Source organism: Eulemur rufifrons, chromosome 8 (assembly GCF_041146395.1).
Source record: "Eulemur rufifrons isolate Redbay chromosome 8, OSU_ERuf_1, whole genome shotgun sequence".
NCBI classification, from domain to species: domain Eukaryota; kingdom Metazoa; phylum Chordata; class Mammalia; order Primates; family Lemuridae; genus Eulemur; species Eulemur rufifrons.
The window spans coordinates 116,798,350-116,817,001 of NC_090990.1; the positions used below are offsets into that span (position 1 = coordinate 116,798,350).

The window sequence follows — 18,652 nt, forward strand, 5'->3', positions numbered from 1 at the left end:
ACACTTGAAAAGGATGTATATTCTGCTTTTTGGAGGTGGGATATTCTACAAATGTCAATTACATCATGAGTGGTGACATGACCATCCAATTCGTTTGCCTTCCTACATTCAAGTCTGAAATGTTTGTATATTCTATTTCTTCCTATCACTTCCCTATGTGCATATTTTAGTCATCAGATACTCCTCATTTTATCTCCTAAATGTTCTTAATGCATTTCTTCCTCTCCATCTCCACTGTAGAATACTCTTATCAATTCTTACATGACATTTGAGATTACCTTCTGACTGGTCCCCTCACCTCCAGAATTTATTTATCACACCCATCCTTCATGCCACTGCAAAATTCAGATGCAATTTCATAATCCCTTGTTAAGGTCTTTCAGGCCAGGCGTGGTGGCTCATGCCTAGAATCCCAGCACTCTGGGAGGCTGAGGTGGGTGGATCATTTGAACTCAGGAGTTTGAGACCAGCCTGAGCAAGAGCGAGACCCCATCTCTACTAAAAAAAAAAAAAAAAAAAAAAAGAAGAAAAGAAAAGAAAGAAAGAAAGAGATTAGCTGGACAACAAAAATTATATAGAAAAAATTAGCCAGGCATGGTGGTGCATGCCTGTAGTCCCAGCTACTCGGGAGGCTGAGGCAGTAGGATTGCTTGAGCCCAGAAATTTGAGGTTGCTATGAGCTAGGCTGACGCCATGGCACTCTAGCCTGGGCAACAGAGTAAGACTCTGTCTCAAAAAAAAAAAAACAAAAAAACCAGTCTTCCAGTCTTCCTTCTTGCCATACAGAATTCGCATTTGTTAGCCCACATGGAGATATTTGTGAACTAGGGGATCTATGTTGCAGTCCCTGCCTATTTCTCTGACTTCAGATCTCACCATTCTCCCACTTGCTGTGTGTCCATCATTCCCTGGGCACTGGTACCTACCACTTTATGGCATTTCACGTGGAGCTGCCTCCATGAAATCTTTGCTGCCTGTGATCCTCTTACTCCTACCCCTATTCCCAGGCAGAAGTGGGCAGAATTACCTCTTATTTATTCTTTTCTTGTAATGATAATGACAGCAATGGCACCAACAACTAATGTTCAACTATACGTTTTTATATGCAAGGTAGAGGTCTAAGCACACTCTATGAAATTCTATGAAATTAATTACTGTTATTATCTTCATTTGATAGATGAGAGAACTGGGGCACTGTGAGGTTGAGTAGCCTGCCCAAAGTCACATAGCTAGTAACTTGGCAGAGCTGGGCTTGAAACCTAGGAATTCTTGCTAAGTTAAGAGTCCAAGTTCTTAACTACTACACTCTTTCTCCTCTCTTATAGTCATGTTATTTATGATGAAGCCCATGCTTCCCTCTTAAACCTTATGCTTCCTAAGGACAGGGGAGTGAGGCTTATGTGCATATAAGAAGGTAGCTGCCTTTATGCTAATTAAAGAAACTGGTTTCATGGGTTCCTTTCACTATCATAAGATTTGTGACAATATTTAAGTTTTGTATTATTTATTATTTCTCATAATGCTATGGGTTGATAAGGTGGTTCTTCTGCCTCACTTGATGTAGGCTGGGGTGCTGGGGTAGCTGTAAGGTCCAGAACGCCCTCCACAGGGTTAGCAGTTGGTGTTAGCCACTGTCTAGGTAGGAACGCAATGGAGGCTGCCTGCCATGTTGCCCTATTCAGTGGCTCCTTGGTCTTCCTCACAGCATGGTGGTCTCAGGGTAGTTAGACTGCTTACTTGCTGGCTCCCAAGAGGGTACAAGCAGAAGTTGCCAGACCTTTTTATGCCTGAACTGGCACAGAATTACTTTTGCTGCTCTCTGTTGATTAACACAGGACATGGGCCAGCCCAGATACAAGAGGAAGGGGCTGTACTAATTGAATACCAGGAGGTGTGGTTCACTGGAGGCCACAAAACAACAGTGTACCGCAGACAGAAAACATTTGTGAAGCTGTCTGAGCAGTTCTAAGAATAAACTGATTTTGTAAGCCATTCCCAAGGATACTGAAAGCCAATTGGTTTCTCATAGTACAGAAAGGAATAGGAAATAGCCGAGCCACGCACAAAATGTTGAAGATGATGGTGCATGTAAGCGGCTCCCAAACTATGGTATGTTTGGGATCACTCTGAAGATTGTGGGGGTAGCCCAGTAGGAATCCTAGAAACATGCACAGTGTGTGCTTAGAGACATTTACCTTTACAAAGATAATCCTGGACTCATATTTTTCTTAGTTCTCGGTTCCTTTCCAGTCTTTTTGTTTGTTTGTATTTTACTGATACTTTAGATTTATAAAACCTAATTGTTTAGTATCTTTTTAAAAAAATTTCTTCACTATCTTTTCCTACCACATTAGGTTTAGATGGTGCTTTCAATTTTTTTCATGATGTTTTCCAGATCCATTATTTCATTTATTCTTCACAGTACACAGTGTTGAAAGTAGGACAATAATGCAGATTCTATGATAACCAGCCCTTTCCTCTTTTGTGCTAACTTCTGCTGCCTCCTATTCTTTCTAGACAAAAAGGAGGACATAAATTAGTTGTCATTTCTTCTCAGCAGCCTGTAAACATGAGGATTTTTTGGTATGGTATTAGAATGGCTATAGAGATGCTCAGGAGAATTGTAGCAGAAATGAGAAGCGTGTGTGTATGCCTGTTGTAGGGGGAGTATGTAATGGTTAGGAACAAGTTAGGCTAATGTTTAGAACAGAGAAAAGCAACTAGCACATTTATTTCAGATCAGCAAGTATGTATTGAGTGCCGCCTCTGTATTCGCTACTCAGATACTGCTCACACTTCAATTATCAACTCTTGTCTTTAGAAGAGCTGTTACTGCTTGCCGGCAGCCAGTGATATGTTTGAATTTTCAGATATGCTAAAAGTTCATCTAGTGTTTCTGACACAGATGTAACTAGCATGAGTCAGAATTGTCTTATGGATACCTCTAAGCCAGTCAATGGATTTTTACGTAACAAATGCTAGCTTTAGGAACGGTGGCAGAGGGAGAAAGCCTGGATTCAAGTTAGGCATCTGCAACTAAATAGCTGTATGGCTTGGGCCAAGTCACTTAATCACTATATAGCTTAGTTTCTTCATATTTTACAAGAGGGGGTCTGGACCAGAGCAGTGCTCACAACCCTGGCTGAATCACCGGGTCAGGGAGGGATGGGAGGGTTATAGTAATATCACCACACAGCACCACTTCCAGAGACTGGGATACAGTTGGCCTAGGGTAACCCAGCCATGAGTAGTTTGAAACCTTAGATAAATCTAATGTGAGCCAGGGATTAGATAATCTAATTGGTAAGATTCCATGCTAATTATGACTTTATACCCTTTATACTATTACCAAATAGTATACTATAGATAGCAAACCAACTTGTTAAGCATAGCTTACAAAATAGGTGTTACAATGAACTCAATACTTCGACTCTGATAGTTACCAAATAAAAGGTACATTTTTGAAGAATTAATATACAATAAAAATATACCACAAAGTTGCCAAACTTTGTATTGAACTTGATATGATTGTTTTCTCTAATCCAAAAAGCACTTCAGATCTTAGTGTCCCAAGACTGTCATGATTAAATCAACTTTGGTTTCATAGACTCCACGTATGGAAGGTACAGGTAGGAAATTGGGCTGAATGTGCACTTACTCAATGGCATGATCTAGAACGACATGTCTTCAAAAATTCTGAACAAAAATCTTTCCGCCTTGTTGGGTGTAAATGTGTGAATCATATACTGGCTGATCCTTTGAAGTGATAAGTGTCCTTAGGCTTGATTAGAGTGGCTCTGTGGATGTTAATTTGCCAATTTTCATGTTCAAAGAAGACATGTACTTTATGGTTTGCATCCTAAAAAATGTGACTCATGCACTGGGTTTTTTTTAATTGCTTTTGTTTGCTATAGTTTCTAAGTACCTCTTTTTGGTCCTCATCCAGTCTCATTTGGGACACAATTAGCATGAAAGAAGCAAGTTAAGTGCTTTTCTTTCGTGTGCTAGAATTTGGCAAATCATGGCTTATTTTGCTGAGTGTTATTTACTGACTCTGCCATCTACTAGCACTGTGACCTCAAACAGATTACTTACTCTGTGGGCCTAAGTTTTATCATCTGTGAAGTGGAAGTAACAATAATCACTGCGTACAGAATAAAGTATACAAAGGAGTTCTAGTACCGGACTCATTAAACAATAGCTCTTACTCATCCATCCATCCATTCAAGTACTTACAAAGTGCCTGTTGTGTGTCTGACTCTGTGTTTCATATTGGGAGAACCAGAAACAAGACAACCAGTTTATAACCTTGTGGCCTCAAGGATGTAAGGAATGATCCAAGCTCAGGATAGGTGATGTACCTTGTTTCCATTTTGAGTTTTTTGTTAAGGGTTTTTGTAAATCATGTTGTTACAAATATATCTAGAGTTAAACGTATAGATCCAAATGTAGAAAACTTATTGAGATGTTACAATGGCTTTGTATTTGAATTTCAAAAATGTCTTTTGTACTAGCTAGGTGCTTTGGCTGACTTGGAAATTTTCAGGAAGTTATGCTTTCTAAACTGTTTTCTCCTCTGTTTTTTCAAGTGAGTAACTTCACTCATTAGTGTGGAAAGTCAGATTGTATAGTAGACTGTCATGTTTTCTACATAGTCTATGTCCAGAGAATACAAATTATCAGGACTTTCTTTCTTGGAATAGCTATTAGTCTAGTCTGTGTTATTATTATAACAACAGTAATTTCTAATGCTATTGAATGAGGCTATCTGCATTTTCATTATAACTTCTTTCAAACAATGAATTATCAATTGAGCTGTTCAATCTTTGCATGGAAAGGATTCATTCTGGCAGCTTTTTTCTTTTCTTCTTTGTCGTCTTCTTTTTTTCTTTCTCTTTCCTTGAAAGCTCTATAAAATTGCCTTCAAGTGAAATGAATATAAAATAGGAAATTGGCCGTTTAGGGTACATTTCCTAGTGCAGGTGTAAGGCATAGTTTTTACTGAGTGTAACAACATACAGAACAATTTTGATCATGTCATCCAACTGATGATGATAAAACTGGTTCTTTTAAGTATTTGTTAAAATATATGATAATAAAGGCTTAGTAACTCCTGATCACATTCTTCACATGCTGGAAGAGATTGTTCATAGTGGAAATTTTATTTTCCCAGAAAAGATACAGTTATCAGAGCAAAAGAGAGGGCATGAGAGAAAAACAGGCAAATGTAAAATTAAGCCATGCCATCTATGGTTTCTATTATAATAGAGTACTTTATATGTGTTTTATTCTTAGAATAAAGCTTGTGAAACAGTGAGGATCCTGTGTATTATATCATGGGGTTTTATTTGCTCCATTGTCATTTATGAATATCCAAATGTTCCACAGGGAGAATTTTGTAAGCTAATTGGAACCAAAAGGCAATTATAAGTAGTAGAACTGTAATCAGTGCCAAAAATAATATATGTTTTTACCCACAATGAAAGTTAAATAACCTAGAAAATAGTTGTGATACTTCACACTTTTAAATCATGCATCTACATGATCTTTATTCTAAGGAGTGAAAATGTTTTGCACACATTTTTGTTAATTCACAAAGATCTCCATAAAGAGGGTAGATGCTACCCTCATTTCAAACTGTGGTTTTAAAGGGCCAGATGTATCACTGGTCTATAGGATGGCAGTTATAGAATGAAAATTAGAGTCTCTTCCCGACTTTTGGTCTCCTACTTTAGTTCTATATGTTAGACCATCCTACCTTTGTTTTAGCATTAACACCTCTCAGGAAAACACACATTTAAAGGCAACTTGTGCTTTATTGGTTGAAAAATCAGGAAACAAAACATTGCTCTATGTATAAGCTATTGCTTTTTAAAATGTTTTGCCTCAGAGAGTCATACAGGAAAGGATAAAAGGTCAGAAAGCAAGTTGAGCTTAGAGAGAATTTGGGAGAGACTCACAAAGAGGCAGCATTCCCAGTCACTATGTCCAGAGGCAAGGGACCTGGGACATGGTGGCTCTCGCCTTGTCAAGAACTTTTACTTCCCACAGAACTGCTGTGTGCTTGCTATGTTTGGTGTTCCGACAGACACAATCCAGGCATTTTTTTTTTTTTTTACAGATAGGTTTTCTTCATTTTAAGCTTAAAAAAAAATGAAGGGTTCGATTGGCAAGATCTTTGTACAGGAGACCTGTTTTCTTGAACCTCCAGTCATTGGTGTGCATTTTACTCTCTGTCTGGATTTTCCTTTTTACCCCCATTCTCTTAGCTAAATCCTTCTTTACAATCAAGGCACAATACTGGGGTCACCTTCTCTGGGGTCTTTTCTGAACCAAAAAGGCTTCTATCATAGCACCCATCATATAGTACTCGAAGAGTCTGCTCATCATCTTCCTGCCTGGTTAGAGCACTTCAGAAAGGTAAAAATTATGATTTTCATCTCTTTCTCTCCAGTGCCTAGAATAAAATAGACATTCAGTCCATAGGTCTAGAATATTCAGGGATGCAATTTTTATAATGGTTGTTTTTAAGTTTTCAAATTCATTGTTGTTGGTTTTTCTGTTTGTTTGTTTGTTTTTCAGCTCACTATGGGGGTACAAAAGTTCAGGCTATACATATTGCCCATGCCTTCCCATCCCCCTGAGTTGATGTTTGAAAGACCATTAAAATATTCACCTTATCAGATTTAAATTTGTCTTTGTTCTCTCAGAATAGTCTTAAAACCATTTAATGTTGTGTCCTCAAATTCCTCATCTATAAAATAGGAATTTTAATTCTTAAATGACTCACAGACGTGAGAATCACAGGAAGTAAACTTGAAAGAAGATTGAAAAAGAGAAAACATGTACTTCTATGTAATGATTAATGATTTTGAAAGATATGATTCATTTTCCAGAAGTGTGAAAATGATTATCTGGTTTTTTAAGTTTCATCTTCTCCATATTTAATGTGGAGAGTCCCGGTGAATTGTCTCATAGAAGACAATTCTGCCCTCCCAATGCCTGTACCCAATTCTTGAAGCTTCTTTAATCAGAGATTAAACGTTGTAATTCATAATTAAAGTGCAAATGATAAATTCTAAAGGGAATGGTTGATTTAAATAAACATCATGGAAAAAATCATGAGCTCTTTTCTCAGAGCAGGTTTGGATGAGGAAGCCCCAGGATACCCCATGGAGAGTGAAGGAGAAGGGGAAGGAAATGGAGAGATAAGGGCTCACAGAAAACAAACTTTGCCTAGGGAATGTGGGTGAGAACTTAGGCGAGCTGTACAGTAACACGTGACCCGACCCGGACATGCTGAAGAGGGGGCTGCAGCAGAGTGGTGTGAGCAGATCTTTCCTCCCAGCACCTCTCCCAACAACTTTAGGAGTCAGTCACTTCAAAAGATTCTTTTCCTTTGTCCTAGACTAAAAGGAGACTTCTAATCCTTTCTAGACCACACAAGAATATTAGCTCCAATAGAATTCTCTAAAACTATGTGCTTTTTCTTTCCTGATCTAAAACTCAAGTGTCAGCCTGTATCCTAGTCAGAGGCAAATAAGAACATTAAAGAAGAATCAGATCTCCTTTGTTGAGGAGACTGATTCCTGACACCAAAAGACTCACTGCTTTGGGTTATAAACCAGAGAGTAAACATCTCTGGGAACTGGCAAGTGGTTTTCCCAATTCAGATTCCCACACCACAGGCATTTCTTCATGAAGTCCAAAACTCGATTTTTATCATGGCAGTGACACCTTTTTTTAGGCAGTGTTGCAGCTTAGTTTCCAGGTGTTCCTCAGTTCCTCTTGGCTTTTCTTCTAAATTGCCTCTCACCACTGATGTTACTGGCCCATCCCCTGTGTAAAATCAGGAGAAGCCAGGGCAGAATTGAAATTGTGGCTGTAGGGATGAAAAGCTATGTGAAAAGTGTAGACGTTTAGTATGTCCTGTAATCACGAGACCTTTATTTTGGCAGGTGTTTACCTCTAAATATTGAGTTAAATCAGGGTCCCTGATTACAGGAAAGGAGAAAAAGGCAGAGCGTGACTATAGTAGAACAAAGGAGGCCTTGGGAGAGATGATTATAGAAGATAATAGACATTGGTAAAGGCCTGTAAGAAACATTTTCCCTGGGTGACTGTCAACTGGCTTTGATTGAATAGACCATAAACTGAGTTTGCAGGAATGTTTCCAAGTGTACCGACTGTATTATGGGAACTGGCAAACCTCCTGACAGAGAGGGTGAGGTCCTAAGTTGTTAACTTTCAAGATGGGCATTTTTGGTTCACAGTTCTTTCTTGTATTTTTCCAATGTTTGGTACAGGGAAAAGTATAGTTTATAATGTACTTAGATGAGGACATTGCCTTAGAAGTTCAGACACTGAGGTATTATCTCTTTTTTTTTTCTGGAGGGTAAGAGATTAACATTTTATAGGAGGAAGGTTCTGAGAAATTCTGTTGTGGTCCTTTCTTGTCCATTGTTTTATTACCATATAAGCTACGTTCTAGAAGTTACTAGAAGTTTGTGTCTGTCTCAGAATACTTTCAGAGGGCCATCTGTCTGGAGTTACACCTGACATGGCTATTGATTTGCTACCACAGGTGGTTTCGATATTGTGTGCACGTGCACATGCCCTTAAGACTTTGGGCCAAATAATTTATCAAATAATAGCATATGTTGAATTTTAATTATTCATGATAATCTGAATTCCTGAAGAATAAATGAATGAATGTGATTCCTAACAAGTAGACCCTATCTACTTTGGAAAATAGATGTCTTCACACTGAGTTAAAATGAAAGTCATTAAGCAACTGAAATGTCCTTATCTTCTGTAAATAAATGCCATCAGGTTAAATTACTGACACAAACTATCCCTAGTTAAGAATTTGTGGGCAACGGGTTTGCCGCCAGAACACAGGTGCTGTGAAAACCACCAAAAAACTTCCCCAAAATGGGGAAGGAAAAGACTCACATCAACATCATCGTCATCGGACACGTAGATTCGGGCAAGTCCACCACTACTGGCCATCTGATCTACAAATGTGGTGGGATCGACAAAAGAACCATCGAAAAATTTGAGAAGGAGGCCGCTGAAATGGGAAAGGGCTCCTTCAAGTATGCCTGGGTCTTGGATAAACTGAAAGCTGAGCGTGAGCGTGGTATCACCATTGATATCTCCCTGTGGAAATTTGAGACCAGCAAATATTATGTGACTATTATAGATGCCCCAGGACACAGAGACTTTATCAAAAACATGATTACAGGCACATCTCAGGCTGATTGTGCTGTCCTGATTGTTGCTGCTGGTGCTGGTGAATTTGAAGCTGGTATCTCAAAGAATGGGCAGACCCATGAGCATGCCCTTCTGGCTTGCACACTAGGTGTGAAACAACTAATTGTTGGTGTTAACAAAATGGATTCCACTGAGCCGCCCTACAGCCAGAAGAGATACGAGGAAATTGTTGAAGAAGTCAGCACTTACATTAAGAAAATTGGCCACAACCCTGACACAGTAGCATTTGTGCCAGTTTCTGGCTGGAATGGTGACAACATGTTGGAGCCAAGTGCTAACATGCCTTGGTTCAAGGGATGGAAAGTCACCCGGAAAGATGGCAATGCCAGTGGAACCACACTGCTTGAAGCTCTGGATTGCATCCTGCCACCAACTCGTCCAACTGACAAGCCCTTGCGTCTGCCTCTCCAGGATGTCTACAAAATTGGCGGTATTCGTACTGTGCCTGTGGGCCCAGTGGAGACTGGTGTTCTCAAACCCGGCATGATGGTCACCTTTGCTCCAATCAATGTTACAACTGAAGTAAAGTCTGTTGAAATGCACCATGAAGCTTTGAGTGAAGCTCTTCCAGGGGACAACGTGGGCTTCAATGTCAAGAATGTGTCTGTCAAAGATGTTCGTAGTGGCAACGTTGCTGGTGACAGCAAAAACGACCCACCAATGGAAGCTGCTGGCTTCACTGCTCGGTGATTATCCTGAACCATCCAGGCCAAATTAGTGCTGGCTACGCTCCTGTACTGGATTGTCACACAGCTCATATTGCCTGCAAGTTTGCTGAGCTGAAGGAAAAGATTGACCGCCGCTCTGGAAAGAAGCTGGAGGATGGCCCCAAATTCTTGAAATCTAGTGATGCTGCCATCGTTGATATGGTTCCTGGCAAGCCCATGTGTGTTGAGAGCTTCTCAGACTGTCCTCCTCTTGGGTCGTTTTGCTGTTTGTGATATGAGACAGACAGTTGCTGTGGGTGTCATCAAAGTGGTGGACAAGAAGGCTGCTGGAGCTGGCAAGGTCACCAAATCTGCCCAGAAAGCTCAGAAGGCTAAATGAATATTATCCCTAATACCTGCCACCCCACTTTTAAACAGTGGTGGAAGACCAGTTTCAGAACTGTTTGTTTCAATTGGCCATTTAAGTTTAATAGCAAAAGACTGGTTGTTAATAACAATGCATCGTAAAACCTTCAGGAGGAAAAGAAAATGTTTTGTGGACCACTTTTGTTTCTTTTTGTGTGGCAGTTTTAAGTTATCAGTTTTTAAAATCAGTACTTTTTAATGGAAACAACTTGACCAAAAATCTGTCACAGAATTTTGAGACCCATTAAAACAAAGTTTAATGAGAAAAAAAAAAAAGAATTTGTGGATCAAATATTTTTTGGCCAACCATAATTGAATGGAGTACTGTAGGGACTTGGGAAAGGTGCTCATATAATCAGAGAACTTTGATCATAGCAAAGACTTTGGAAATCCTTGAGTCACACACTTTTGTTTCACAGATGAGGATGTTAAAGAAAGGCTAATTGACTTACTAAGATCAGAAGGCCAGGATTAGAACCCCAGGCTCTTGACTCCCTAATCATATCAAATTATTACCTCATAGGCTTTTTCTGATCTAAAATTCCACAAAAACCTATGAAAATAAAAGAAAAGCTAGTTAAGGAAATGATGTTATCTGAAAGAGATCTTGAAGACAGTAGCCATATCTATTCATTTTTAGTGCCTTAGTACCCAGCACAGTGCCTTGTATATATTAGGAAGTCAATGAACTTTTGCTTAAAGCACTAATTCTGTTCTTAGTAAAAAAAGCAACATTCTTTGAGAATGTCTGATGCTGCCATGAGCATTTAATGTGTATCATTCCTCTGTGATTACTTATGATTAAAATCACCAATGATAGAAAAATACTCATTTGTTGTCTGCCAGTATTAGAAAAATAAATTCTTTGGACCTTTGTTAAGCCTGGACTGGGGGTGGGGGGCTGTTTGGCTTCTCCCCAAGTAGGACTTTTTCCAAGATGTGGTAGAACCTTGTTCTTCTTGCCAGATTTTGTATTGAGTAACCACTTAGGATTTGGCTTACCTACATGAAGATTGGTTTTTGCTTGCTGAATTTTTTTTCTGTCACCAAAGGTAATACTTTTGTTTACTTCACCAGAAAAAAAACAGTCAAAAGATTATGATTTAGGATTGCATCATGTACAACATCTCATCCAGTGAAACTTGGGAGAAAAAGCCTTAAGACACCTATTATCAGAGGTTTCCTTGCTTGCTGAAGAAATACAGGGACCTCACCAAATACATTTTTGAATGACAAGAAAAATATTCTGTAAAGTCTCATTCCACTGTTATATTCATCTCACATCTAATAAGTGTAGAAATACAGCTTACGGATTTTAGTGGGTTTTTTTTTTCTCAGTGTACATTTCACAACTTTCAATTTTCAAAGGGTTTTTGACACCTGCATCTGGCAAAATTTCAGAGACATAGTAAACACAAACAATTTTGCGTGAATTGGAGAAACCATCAAATATAATAAAGGCCTTTGTCCTATATTTTGATGACTTGATGTAATTATATATAAACCCATACAAATTGAAAATAAATTTAATTTCAGAGATCCTAGACCATGGTGCAAGGTTTTTAGAGTTATTCAGAATTATAAGCCTACAATAGCCACTTAACTACAAGTGAACTATACCAGAAATATGAAAATTTCTTATGGTCTTTTGAAAAAAATCTCATGAGCTTTTATATTGGACAAAAGTTATACACTGGACCAAAGTTAAAGATCTTATCCCCTTTTGACTAAGAAATAACAAAAGTGCATGTCTTATGGTTTTGATGTTTTGTGTGTATGAATAATTTGGAATTCATTGTAGTGACCATTCAGTATAACTATATACAATTATGTCTGACAAGTTTTCAAGGTGTTCACTGGCAGGAAAATGTATATCTTACTCATAATATAGGAGGCAATTAACAATGAAAGAATATGTGTACTTGCAAGACAGCGTTTGAGTAAAAGAAATGGAGTATCCGTAATATAATATTAACTGTTCAGGTGAAAGTGATATGAGAATCTATGTTCTTTGTGGCTTAGCAAGTTTACCTAAATGTAAGGAGAGTGGGTTTATACACAGGAGTAGGCATTTCTATTTTAATGACACATGAATGAGCCAACGAAAGAAAAAATTTAGAAATGAATTGTGAATAGTCGAAAAGCCACATTGTGCATAAAATAGAAAACAAGCGTTTATCATTTGCATGGTGCTTTCACACATGTTAATTCTTTGATCCTTGTAACAACCTGGTGAGACATGTGTGGCAGATCTTGTCATCATCCTTGTTTTACCACTGAGACTTGCCTAAGGTTGCCCAGCTTTTTATAGCAGAGCTAGGAATAGAATGAGCTCTTCTAGTGCCACATCCCGGTGATACTGACTTTCTCTGTTTTCCAAGAACCAGCCCTGACATATAACTAACTGAAGATGGTGGTTATAATTTGGCTGCAGCCATGACTATAAATCACTCCTTACAATGGCCAGTTTCAGACTGGGTCTTTTCCTGATCATCTCCCTGTTTCTGGTCCTGTTGTTTCCTTGCATGTCCTCACAAACTTTATCAGAATAATTCTGAAAATAGTGCTTGCTTTTATCTATCTTTCTTTCCATCCATCCATTCCCCCATCCACCCATCCAATCAATAAACTAATTTATATCTACAGTATATTTACCTATATTCTTATAACTCGTGGCCATGCTATACATCTTTCTCCACATACTCCACACTGTGTATTCTGACTGACAGTGGGAAAGTGACAGGGCAGGGTGACAGTTGTTCTGGCCATTACCTGTGTGTGATAAATTGCTTAGTAATCTCTATAGCACCATCGCGCATACGTTGAGAGTGTTTAGGGCATTGTAACTTGGGAGAATTTCCAATCTTTCATAAGTGACCATTAATCTGTCCCTTTTACATTCAGCTTTCCACATCTGTTTCAAATCATTCAGTGCTATTCTAGGAGTGCATTAAAGCTCCAATCCAGGTAGTATTAAGGGGATAAATGAGCCACAGGGAAGAGACACTGTATTTTTCTTAAAGCAATTCTTTCTCCTTTTTACGAAGTTAGGAGCCAAGCAATTTATGATTAAGATTTTTGGAGGATATCCTCTGTCATTTTAAGCCATCCTTGTCTCTGGGTTTAAAAATGAGGTTTTAGCTCTGGCATCCTGGCGTACATTAATGTTTGTCTCTGTACAGGTAGATTGTGAATATCATTTCGACCAGAAAATCTAAAGTAGTTTTAATTCATTATGATTCGCTGTGGATTCTTACTGAAGAAAAATGAGGAATAGTTAAAACCTAAGGTCAGTTAGAAATAAATAAGTACCTGAGTATGCATTTATATTTGTGATGTTCAGGAACTTCAGAGAAAGTTGTCAGTCATTTTCGGTTTGATGCATTTTGTACAGGAAGCAATTTGCTTCTCAGGAAAAAATGCATTATTATTTTATGAATTATAAGTTAATATTATTTCGCTTTGTATCTGCCCTAATTTATTTAATGAATATTAAAAAGATGCATCTTTTCTCAACATATACAACATATAACCTATTTTCTCAGGTACTTTCCAAATAAAGTATTTTCATAACAATGACCCAACCTGTACTGTTAGATTTACAAAAGTCCCATCACATAATACAGAGATGCCCTGCAGAATAAATGCATATAAAAGTAGTACTCTACGGTATATCAGATGACACATAAGTATGAAAGAGAAACGTTTTCAAGTTGACCTTGAAGATGTGAAGGGACTCACAGAACAAATATCAGACAGGAGGATAACTAAAGCATGATTCCCTATCTCTGACATTTGTAATAGGCATATAAAGGATGACAGGCTGATTATCTGACCCAGAATAAAATGCCCACACAAGAATGTAAAGAAGAAGGAAATTCAGTTACAAGTCTCTCATCAAGGTTAGTAAAAATGTCAGATAGATTATCACATAAAGTATACTAAATCGTGGGCTTTGAAGATGGCTTGTTTCCCAGTTACAGTCCGTAGTCCTGTCTGTGTGCAGGCGATTGACGGCTGCTCCACCCATTAGTATTAATGAATTACCAACCTGCAGCCCACACACATCCACCAAGGAACCGAAGACACTCCTACACACTACTTTGTTTTGAATCCTCCAAATGTTGTAGGATGGCTATTTCCTTCATAAGTGGAAATTATGGAATACAGCATGTATTATCTCCTGTAGCTAAAACTGACATCTCATAGGAATTAGTGAGGAATTGTAACTTTATTCATCCGTTAAGGTTGGTTAAATTATTTCTCACCTCTTTGTCATCTAAGGAATGCCTGTGACCATTAAGGAAATGTGACCTCACTACCAGTCCTTATCATGGTACCAATTCCCTAATGAGACTCTCACCTCCAAAAGTCATGCCCATCAATAAGCCATCTTCCACACTGATGTCAGTGTAATTCTTCTAAAACATACAGCACCATTAGTGAAGTATCATCACCAATGATAAAATTCAGATATTGTCAGACTAGTTCCTTATTCCTTTTAGTTTTATTTTCCACTGTTCTTCTTGAGGAGTCTTATGCTTGTATAGAAAGGTGAAGTTAGAACTTCTGAGTTTAAATTCTGGCTCTGGCACTTGTTTGCTCTGTGACCATGGGCAAATCATTTATCTTCTCCGTGTTTTAATTTCCTCATCTATAAACTGGGGATAGTAATTAGACCTACCATAAAGGATCTTTGTAGGCATTAAAGGAAACACTCAGAACAGTGTCTGGCATACAGTAAGGGTGCAGTAAGTATTAGCCATTACTACACTCCATATAAAGGGAATTATTTGCACTCCCTGTGCATATCCTGTAATTTCTTGCCCCTGTGCCTTTCTCATACTGCATTTTGTCTCTAGAATGTTCTCTTCCATTTCCACCTCCATTTATTTAAACTCTACATATTTCACATTCATGTGCCACCTCTTCCATGTCCCTTTCAGGCAAACCTGCAATAATTAATCTATTCTTTTAATTTCCATAGCTTTTCCTCTGTACTTCTCTAATCGTATTTAGCCCTTTCTACCTTATATATTTATATATACACACACACACACACATATGTATTACATATATCTATATCTTTGCTCGCAAAATATAGGGGAAAACAGGAACTGTTTTATGAATTTTTATACTTTCCTCAATGTCTAACCAAATTAGTATTAGATACTGTATTTGCTGAGTAAATGAATAGATATTCCACTTCTCCGCATACTTCTTCACTGATACGCAAGTGCAGTACAGTTTTAGAGCCTCGCCAAAATCAGTAACTTCTCATTGCTTGGTTATTTACTGGATTTCCCTCTGTCCTAAAACCCCTTTTCCTCTTCTCCTTTACCCCGCTTCGTCACCTATGACCCTTCCCCCTTTACTTCACTTCCCCCCTGTTTTTCATCCTCCTTCCCCATTCCCTTTTGTCTCCTATTCCTCCTCCTTATCCCTCTAAGAAGAAGATGTTTTCTGATCATTTTTTGTTATTCATCTTGGTCAAAAATAGTGGTGCACATAGCATTCAATCAATGCTGTATACTCCTCTGAGGTACTGAGAAGCAAGCAGTTGTTAAATAGCAAATAAAAATACACCTAATCTCTTGACAAATAGAAATAATCTCAGAAGAACTTTGTGATTCCATGTTCTGATTGTTGCCCTATGTTTGCCATAGTTTGTCTTTCTGGAAGAGGAGGAACATTTATATGGTTATATGGTTAGTATCATGAGAAGTTTTTAAAGAGAAGTTTGACCAAGGGTCTCCAAGAACAAATTCTTAAGTATTTTTTTTGTCCTTTTTGTGTTTAGTTTTTGCTGTTATTCTGTTAGTTTCTTCCTTCTTCTCTCATTTACAATGCCATCTTGAATTATAATCCTATTCTCCAATATCTTAACTGTCTTCCTCTCTTAATCAGTATCTTATTTTCTCCTAAATCTGAAAATAATCTGAAATTCATATCATGCTGTTTTCTATTTCCATATCTTGAAATATCTCTTGTCCTGTTAGAGAAATGTTCTCATATGTTCTGTTAGACAGGCCAATAGTATTCATTTAAATTGAATTCCTAATTAATTATATGCTTGCACAAAACCAATATGATCTACTTATACTAATGAATATAAAATTGAAAGATAGAATATGCTATTATCTCTATATAGGATTGAGAGATGTAAAGCTAACAAAATTAAAGGGTAGATTGAAAAATAAACTTGAATTATAACCATGACCTGAAACCACATGTAAAGTTTAACAATTAAGAAAACTGTCTCTGCTTTTATTTCCTTTCCTGAGCCATAGGAAGTTGATGCTCAGGACTGGTTACAACACGAAAGTGATTCTGAAGATACTAAGTATCAGCACCATATATGCAGCATTATGGGATTTTCATTTGCAGTAAATTTGTTCTCAACATTGGTATTTTTCTTTTCTTAGGGTAGAAATTTAGCATCTGGAGAGGTTGGATTTTTTCCGAGTGATGCTGTGAAGCCTTCCCCATGCGTAAGTGCTAGTATTTTATTTCTTTCTCGTTTTGTTTTTGCTACTGTGATTAATTGTATAAGAAGCTATGAAGGATACTGGCCAGGTCACTCATTAATTTTATTAATATTTTCTGGAGGGATCATATTCTTTCTAATACTATTATGATTCCATTGTCAGAAAATATTTTTAAATGTTAAGGAAATAAACACAAGAGGCAAATTTAGTAGAATTTACAAAATTAAGTTTTCTATAAATTTTTAGAAGAAATAAAACAAGACTATAGATTAGATACATTATACAAGTTTCCTTTTTCCCACTGAGGTGAGAATGATGTGGTCTAATCTGCTCCCAGTCACTTGGGTTACAGGGTAATATTATACTTCAACTGGTGTCTTTGAAAGCATGCTAGAAAGTGAAAAGTCCACAAATTCTTTAACAGAATCTCTAAATATATTTTCTATGCTTTAGTGTATCATTACTGTTTATTAATGTCATGATAAAATTTTCTGAAAATATCAAACACAGATAAAAGGAGAATAAATGGACATTTATTCAAGTAATATTATGAGCGAATATAACATAAAAGGTCCTCTCTGGTGCATTATGATATTGATAAATTTGCCTAAGGTGACATGATTTTAGCATCATAATTTGATATTTAGGGTGGCTTTTTCCCCCAAACTTTTTAAGTTATTGACTCCAAAGAAAATGAAATTCCTTTACTAATATGATGGAGATGATTGCATGAAGTAAAAAAAAACAAAACAAAAAAACTCTCCTTAAATTATCCTGCTTGTTATATTTCAATAGTTCCTGAATTTCCAAACTGGATATTCTTTTTAATGTTATAAATATGAATGTCTACCATCCTTGATTTCAGAACGTAGTCTGTAAGATAGCTTACTTACTCTACTTATTCAAGCTTAGTTATTTTCGAAAGCAAATTAAATTAAAAAAACATTTGCTTTTCTATTGTTCCGTGTGATCTAATGTCACATTTTTAAATATTAGATTATGTTATCTGGAGAAATTGTTGAAATCTGATACTACCTTTATTAGATAAGCAAAAATGATTTGTTGCCTCATTTGTCATTTTATGAATGAGATTCAGGCTTTCTATCTGTAAAGCAGTCACGCTTATACGTAAGCAGGTGGCAAGAGATTAAACATTCTAACATTAAGATGTTTGTGGACCGCAAGCCTTCAAATCACGAATATTAAGCATTTCATATACCAAGGACTGTTTTCCATTTACAGCCTCTTGAATACAACATAAAATGAGCATTTGAGCTCTCATTTTAGGGATAGTCTGGCACAAAGCAGGTGTTTAATAAATTACTGTTGAATGAATGGACAAAGGAGTGAAAAAGCAAATGAAAGTCCTTAGCTGTATATAGACAATTAAGAATGACAGATGCGAATTAAATCAGCTTATAGAAGCATATTGAATGATATTTGGTGACCGAATAAGTGGCTAGAAGGAGAAATATGTTCAGAAATTTTAAGATGATTAAAAAATTATAGAGTAATGCATAATTATGGGTAGATTTCCAGCTAAATATGCTTGCTGTTATAGCTTATAGTTAATAAATAGCTATTAAAATTTTACTGCTTAATGAAATTATAGGTTTATTTGTTAATTATAGGACAAGTTAAGTGAAGGGTGAGTAGAAGGAGGGGATAGGTTGAAGGAGTTTGGAAAATGGTATCACTTTTCACCCTGGGATATATTGTTTATCAGAGGTCTGTGAGTAGTGCTAAATATTCCATTCTGAGCTTAAAGTTATTCTTCTATATATCCTGTGCCTGTCTCCTCAAAAATTCTGAGGT

The 18,652-nt window shown here is 37.2% G+C and overlaps 1 protein-coding gene and 1 pseudogene across 1 annotated transcript in view; both read left to right on the forward strand.

Moving 5' to 3' along the window:
• The window catches only part of VAV3 (vav guanine nucleotide exchange factor 3), a 363,845-nt gene that overhangs the window by 304,945 nt on the left and 40,248 nt on the right, over positions 1-18,652 (forward strand). Inside the window, exon 21 of the mRNA XM_069479072.1 lies at positions 16,775-16,840. Coding sequence (XP_069335173.1) covers positions 16,775-16,840 — 66 coding nt within the window. The remainder of the gene's footprint in view (positions 1-16,774; positions 16,841-18,652) is intronic.
• On the forward strand, positions 8,934-10,610 carry LOC138390188 (elongation factor 1-alpha 1 pseudogene; annotated as a pseudogene).